Source organism: Cajanus cajan, chromosome 6, assembly GCF_000230855.2.
Source record: "Cajanus cajan strain Asha chromosome 6, NIPB_CcT2T_4, whole genome shotgun sequence".
Taxonomy (NCBI): Eukaryota; Viridiplantae; Streptophyta; class Magnoliopsida; order Fabales; family Fabaceae; genus Cajanus; species Cajanus cajan.
The window spans coordinates 37630168-37637784 of NC_138522.1; the positions used below are offsets into that span (position 1 = coordinate 37630168).

Below are 7617 nucleotides of genomic sequence, written 5' to 3' on the forward strand. Positions count from 1 at the left end.
TTCAACTCATTGTAAATCACTCCTCATCAGACTCTATTCTTGATTGAATCTTCACGCTTATGCATTTAACTCTAGTGATTTGTGTATCCTACATGTTGCCTTAATACTGACCCACCCAGAGACTCAAACACTAGTCCATACGATTCCCTCATTGAACATATTGTCCAAATCATCAGAAGATTCACACGACCCCTTAAACCCTTTGCCTACTCACAAATTTACTTACATAATGATCTTTGTTACAACATATCTCGTATTCTAATTCTTCTCTTCTTTTACAAAACCTTCAATTTCAAGATTGATGAGCACTATGTGTTGCAAATCCATGGATCAAAGGGATGAAGATCAAACTCAGAAGAGAGGTAGAGAACATATTGATACTCATAAAGCAACATATTGAATTGATTGAAAAAATGTAAAATTGTATACTATATTTTCTTATTTATTAAACTATTTAATAACTAACTCCTAACAGAATAGAATAGATAACTAACCTATATTCTATTACTATTAACTTCAGTATTATCATCAGTCAATCGAGTTTCCTCAACAGAGGTAGCCATTATTCTAGAAATTGCAGTACTTGAGGAAAATAACATATGGAGAATTGTCTAATTAATTATCACCTAATTAATAAACAAATAATCGGTTGTAGATGGATTTTCAGGATAATTTTTAAGTCAGATGGAGCGATAGATAAACATAAAACACACCTAAGACTTCACACAACAATCAGGAATAATTTGATTTTCTTGACACACTTTCCCCAATGGCTAAACTAATCATTGTTAGTTCTTTTTGCCTTAATTTGTTGCCCAAAAGAACTTGTTCATGATTGCAACGCGGGTAATGCTGACTTGTTTGAAGAGTACAAATTTAAAATTTTTAAAAGTTTTTCTATTAAAAAGTATTATTTATTTAAAAAAAAAACTTTCAAAAAAAATTTTAAACTGTATTTAAACAGACTATAAATATTTATATGGCCTATAACCAGCTTCTAGATAATGATTTCAAAAGTTTTCTACAGTAACCAATAGATTCATTGTTCGCTCTTGTTTTGAACAATTCACTGCTAATTACTCACTGTTTTCAGTATGATCTCTGGTTCTGCGCTTGCCATTTTGCTAGTCTATATATTGACGAAACTATAATACACTGAAGGTACTTAGGATTTTCAATATTTTCTTGGGTTTGAAATTGCCAGGTCTAGCAAAGGCATTCACCTTAGCTTATGAAAGGTATTTTGTTCTTTACACAGGAACTCATGGACCAGTAACCTTGTTCAATTGATTAACTAGATTGGTTTTAATCCTTAAATAAATATTTCGGTTTCTTTTTTGGTCTATTTAAAGAAACAAATAAAGGATCAGATTATGGTATTCAAATACAAATCAATCCTGATATATAATGAAATACCCAAAAATTTCCTTATACCTTAATTAGCAGAGTTAATTAAATAAACAAAGATCTCTCAAATTTTAATTTGCAATTGAGAATTTCGTCACAAGTCCAGGTTTAATTGTCACAGTAATTGAGAGTTGAGATTTCTAAACAGATAAACAGAAAGAATGTATAAGATAGATTATTCAAATAAAGAGCTGGTATATAAGGTATCATATATTTCTACTTATCAATTTTGTGCAATATGGTCGCTAATGGTGTGTTTGGACGAGAAATTTTATAAATTCAAAGAATTTTAAGATTTTAGTATTTCAATTACTTTGATTTTAATTCTTATCATTCTTAAAATATTTTGTTTGGAAAAGTCAATTCAAATTTATCAAATTTTAAATTATTAGATTGGATATGATAATTTGATTTCACCGTGATAAAATTGATTTTAAAAATATTTTATATTGAGATTTTCAAATTAAATTTTATAAGAATAAATATTAGCTAATTTTTAAATATTTAATAATTTTAAAAATTAATATTAGATAATTTTAAATATATTTTTGAATATTCAATAATTAAAAACATGAAGAGATAAAGAGATAAGATAAAATATATAAGTAAAATAAGAAGAAAAAAAAATATGAAGAATTTCAAATATTCTTACTCTTTTGGGAAAATTTAAAATTCTACTATTTCAAAAAATTTCACAAATGCTTGAATTTCAAATTTCTTATATATTCATTATCCAAACAAGGTATTAAATCTCAAAAAATTTAAAAATTTTCAAATAAAAAAATTACTCTATTTAAATTTCTCATCTAAATACACTATAAGGTTAGTATGAGAATAAGGAGAACAATATTGCATACATAAATTAAATAGGGTAGCAGCACAAGTGGATCAAGCAAACATGAACATTGTTGGATGAAACTTTATCCTTTTAATGAAACTATTTTTTATTGATAAAATAATAATAATAATAATAATAATAAAAAAGTTTGGTCGTTGTGTGCATTGCACTGTATAGGAAGGGGGCATTATTTGGTCGAGTATGTGATTGGGGAGAGGATGGAAGCTAGTTGGTAATCTCAAGAGACAGTGTTTGCGTGAAAGGGTGTGTTTCCATGTGTTAAAAATGTATGAGGCAATGACATCTCAGCGAAGTTGATAAATTTTGGCAAAATAAAAAAAGTTTTGGACATTATACATATATAGATATAGATGTATATGATTTGTATATTCACTCATATCTCCTCCAATATGCAAAAGTACATCTTGTCTGGCAGCATCATAAACAATACTGGTGTGATATGGCAAACTAATTTGCTATTTTTAAAAGTGATAAACATATTAAATACTTACAAAACATTGATGTACTTAATTAATGACATTAATAATTACATTGAAGCAAGCTATTATTGGTTTTAGTTAAAATGTGTGCATCAATATCTCAAGGTTTGCTGCAACTGCAAGAACAAGTGGTCTAAAGGGGCGATGAATTCGGTCGGTGGAGGTTTGGTGGTGAATGGTGAGTGGAGACAGGTGGTAGTTCCAGTTGCTAATAGCTTTATTTTTGTAACTGAACTGGTAGTGAAGGTGTCATAACTAGGTGCTTTGTGCTGTTTGGTGACGTAGCTAGGACATGAAACTTGCATTGCAACACCGACCAAATACTGAACATATAGGCATAGCGGTTTTTGGAGGTGTGTGGTGTGGTTTTGCTACATATACCACCATGTGCCCATGGTATGCTCAATATTTTGGGGTTTAGTATTATATTTTAATTTAACATTTTTTATTTATGTTTATTCAAATATTATATATTAGGTAAATAAATTATTTTATAATTTTTTTTTAAAAAGTTATTATAAATAGAATAATAGTTTTATTTTAATATTATTATTTTTAATTGTTTTCAAAATTAAAGTTTCTTATTAAATAAAAAATGTTACATAAGTTATTTTGTAACTTTTTTTAAAATATTATTATAAATAAATATTTTTTTTTTGTATTCTCTCATCTTTAATTCTTTTTTATAATCAAAATTTTTATATCAAATAAAAAAATATTACATAAAAAATATACTTCTTTCATCTTTAATTGTTTTTCATAATTAAAATCTTGCATCAAATAAATAAATTACTATAATCATATAGTTATATAATTATATTTAAGATAAATAAACTTTGATATTTGATTTATAATTAATAATGACTAATTAAGAATATTTTTAACTTTTTAAATAAAATTGTAAGCATTTAAGATACATAAATTTATAACAACATTTGTATTAAAATTAATTATTTTATAAAATTAATAAAACTTAATAACATTATTGAAATATTACAAAAATATTATTTTGATAATATTTAAAAAATATTATTTAATTATATTAAAATATTATTAAAAAGTCTTTAATAACATTAATTATATAAATATTTAATAATATTATTAAATATTAAATATTTTGATAATATTTAATTATATAATTAATGTTATTAAAGACTTTTTAATAATATTTTAATATAATTAGATAATATTTTCTAAATATTATTAAAAAATTAAATTGTAGTGGTCATTATAGAAAAAGAAATTGTCCGGGTTCACGGTATTTTCTTCAGTGTATTGTGAGGCTTGTCTCCTATATTGTCAGATTTCGTATTTAGCATTTATATGACACTTCTTGTGCTCAAGTTACAAATAAAAATCTTCTGTTAATATAAAAAAAAATAATATGTTTAATCTATAAGTCGTTATATTGCGTTATAATTGACCATTTAAAATAATTTTTTTTAAAGTCTAGGCCTTAAGAATTTTTTTTTTAAAGAGTGTCGTTACCACTGAACGAGATACTTACAGGAAAAGAGAAGAAAAAAAAATAAAATAAAATGTACATCCTAAAGAAAGATGAAAGTTCATTCTGATTATTTACCACTTATGCCAACTCACTGATGGTGGTTAAGTAGCTTTACAAGCTAAAAACATAACATGGTATTATTATATAAATTATTTTATAAACTTTATTTAAGTGATTATATAAGATAATTTTAAATAAGTTATATTTTATATATAAAAAAACAGCCTTTTTCTAAATATGATAAATGTTTCAATATCATTTTCTTAATTTATTTCTCATTAGAAAACATAAGGCATTAGACATGCAAATTTAAAATAATAGAAAAAATATTTTTTTCACTCTTAAAAAGATATATACATATGTGAAGAGGAAAGGAAAGGAAAAAGACTCCAATGTTATATGACACATAGATTGGGATTAAAAAAAGAGGGAATTAGAGATGTAAATATGATAGTTTTTTACAGAAAAAGAAAAAATATATTAATAAGAAATATTAGCATATTTAAACTTATGTACAAAATACATATTTTTTATATAACTTTAAAGTTATGCATTGAATTTTCTAATCATTCATATTTAAAAAATAAAAACTCCTTCACCTTAACACTTAATTATGACCGTCAATAAAATTATATAGTTAATATATAATTTTATTTAAATATATGATTAAAATTTTAATTATTTATTTATATGTATAAAAAATATTTATTAAAAAAAATAAATCTCTTAAGTAAATCTCAATGTATTAATGATTAATTTTTAATTTTCAACTAAGAAATATTCTAATTTATCAAAATGACCATGATCAATTTCTAAATTTTATAAAGTTCAATAAATTTGCAGCATTAAACTCGTTATTGAATTTTCTCAAGTAACACCCTTTATGCAAAAGATATGAGTTTAGTTCCTATGTGTACCTAAAAGCATCTAGAAAATTATGTGTCAATAGTGTTCCTTAATTTGTTCATGTAACTTTCATCGATCTCCTGATCCAAGTAGTAGTCTTACTGAATTTAACTCATGGTTTTCTCTATTATCAACTACTTTCATTCAAATCAACCTCTTTTCCAACTTAACTATCATTCCTATCTGTCCCTAACCATTTTCCAGTATTTCCCACCATACATATCTATTGTTATAAATTTAAATAGTCTACGATATTTTGTTCTCAAACTTTCTCTCCCCATCCCGTTTCTCATCCCAAATTAAATATAATCCTTTTTTTCATTTTCAATTTTTTACACTATTTTTATCAAAGCAATTTTCATGATCATTCATTTGACAAATCTTTCATACGTCTCTTCAACAGTACACTAACTCCTTCCTAAAGACCTCTACTCATCAACACATTCAATTATTCCTCTGTATTTTAATTTTAGTACCCTACACCATATATTAACATCCTCAATTTCCTCAAAAAGTAAATATTAAGAGTAAATATACAAATTATGGTGTCAAAAACTAAAAATTAATTATAGCAAAAGTTAGTATGTTATTTTATTTAAATTTAAAAATGATAAGATGCTTAATTATTTATTTTGTTTATATAAATTAAAAAACGTCTATCACATCAAATAAATTAAAGTTTTTTTATACATTTCTTATTTATTGGTTGAGTCAAATATATATCAACTACTATAGCTTTTTTTAGTACAACTTAATTTTAATCATCAAAATCAGGGATAACTCAACGCGTTTGCTTTCTTCCTGACAACGAACTCCTCTTTTTTTTTCCACACCATTCTAAACTGTGAAATTCAGAAGCAACTGTTGCGAGAAGCTGCACTCCATTGTCATGATCTTGTTTTTTCTCCACATTCGCATTTACGGTATCAATGGTATCCACTTGCTGTACCTAAAACCATTTTTAAACTTAAAAAATTCAAACATATATTCTACTTTAACTTCTCCAATTAAAAAAAAAAAAAAATTCATGTTTACTTACCGAAACACTAACTAAGGATTCTTTTGCAGGAATTTTCTCATTAATATAAACACGAGCAGCAGCAGCCTACGAATCATCGCCAACAAAAAAGAAATACACTAGAAATTTAATTTATTACAGAAATTATTGATATCAAACTTTATCACAATTCACATCATTACCCTTAACATTTCCAGCTTTTCTTGACTAATTGGTTCTGTCTGCATGAAATCTGGCCTTTTAAACCTTGCTGGTCTTCTACTAAACGCCATTGATGAATTTCTTTTAGTAAATATTTATACTTAACATTTTAGTGTTCTATAGAGAAAATGTGAGACAACATGGTACTATAAATATAGAGAACTATATAGGATGGGGAAACCATGCATATATAGAGAGAGATTGTGCCAGCTAGCTTCATTTGGGAAACAAACAATTCTAACGCATATTTGGCATAGAAAAATCACTTTATCATAATAGAACCTCCCCGGTGAACTCTACGCGCATGAATATCAGTTTCATAAGGACGCATGGTAACTTGAAATATGAACGTTATTGTAGCATGTAAAAATGAGCCACACTCTAAGCCTAGTGTCCGGTAAAGTATATATGTATTTTTTGTAATTTCTACCATTATTTATTATTTAGTGGGGTACATTTTCAGAACCTCGTGATTTTCGCAAAACGGAAGAAGGTTGATCTGGAGCGGTGACGTGTAGAACCTCGGTAAACACAGAAAACACACTCTTGTCTATTGAAGTCAAAAGTAACCGTCACTGGTGGTGTCTCATTGGTGTGTACTTTGTCATATGGTAACCTTCTTTTGGCCCCCCTGAATATCAGAAAACTACTCAAGCTTAGCTGTTAAAGCCTCACGCAGATTATGCAGTGTTGTTCACATTGCACCTGCTTTGCATGTAAGCTTGCGCTTAAAGCCAGGTCAGTATCTTAAAAAAAATATTGGACTTTTGCAGGTCCACCGATCTGTCTGTGTAACTAAGTTGTGTATTCCAACACCATTTTCGATTATATGAAATGTGTGAAACGATTATACTAATACAAGTCAAATTTCATCTGACACGATGAAACAAACTTGAGCGTTTCTGGGCTAATATGGTTTGTCGATACTACTTTCATCATAACAAAAGACAAAAGGTAAATTGCTTTTTCTATTTTCTTTTTTTTTTATTTGATTACTTCGGTCTGAAGTTAAAAAATAAAAATCAAGATTAAGTTTTTCTCTGATATTATCAAAAATATTCTGATTTAAAAATAATTTAATTATATCAAAATTTGTAATTTTATAAAAACTGAAATAAGGAAGTGAAAATAATTGAATAATATAAGAGATTAAAATCAAACATAATACTAATAAAAGAAACATAAAGGATGTTACTTTAACTTGATAATATAAATGTAAATAAATTGAGTTATTAAAAAA

The 7617-nt window shown here is 26.2% G+C and overlaps 1 protein-coding gene across 1 annotated transcript; it reads right to left on the reverse strand.

The window, feature by feature from the left end:
• Positions 1–5160: 5160 nt before the first annotated feature.
• Positions 5161–7026, reverse strand: LOC109795825 (uncharacterized). The gene is made up of 3 exons (XM_020355369.3): positions 6359–7026; positions 6198–6263; positions 5161–6107 (listed from the first exon to the last, which is right to left on the reverse strand). Exons 1-3 carry the CDS (start codon positions 6446–6448, stop codon positions 5940–5942), a joined length of 324 nt encoding a protein of 107 aa, XP_020210958.1. The 5' UTR covers positions 6449–7026; the 3' UTR covers positions 5161–5939.
• Between the last annotated feature and the right edge of the window lie 591 nt (positions 7027–7617).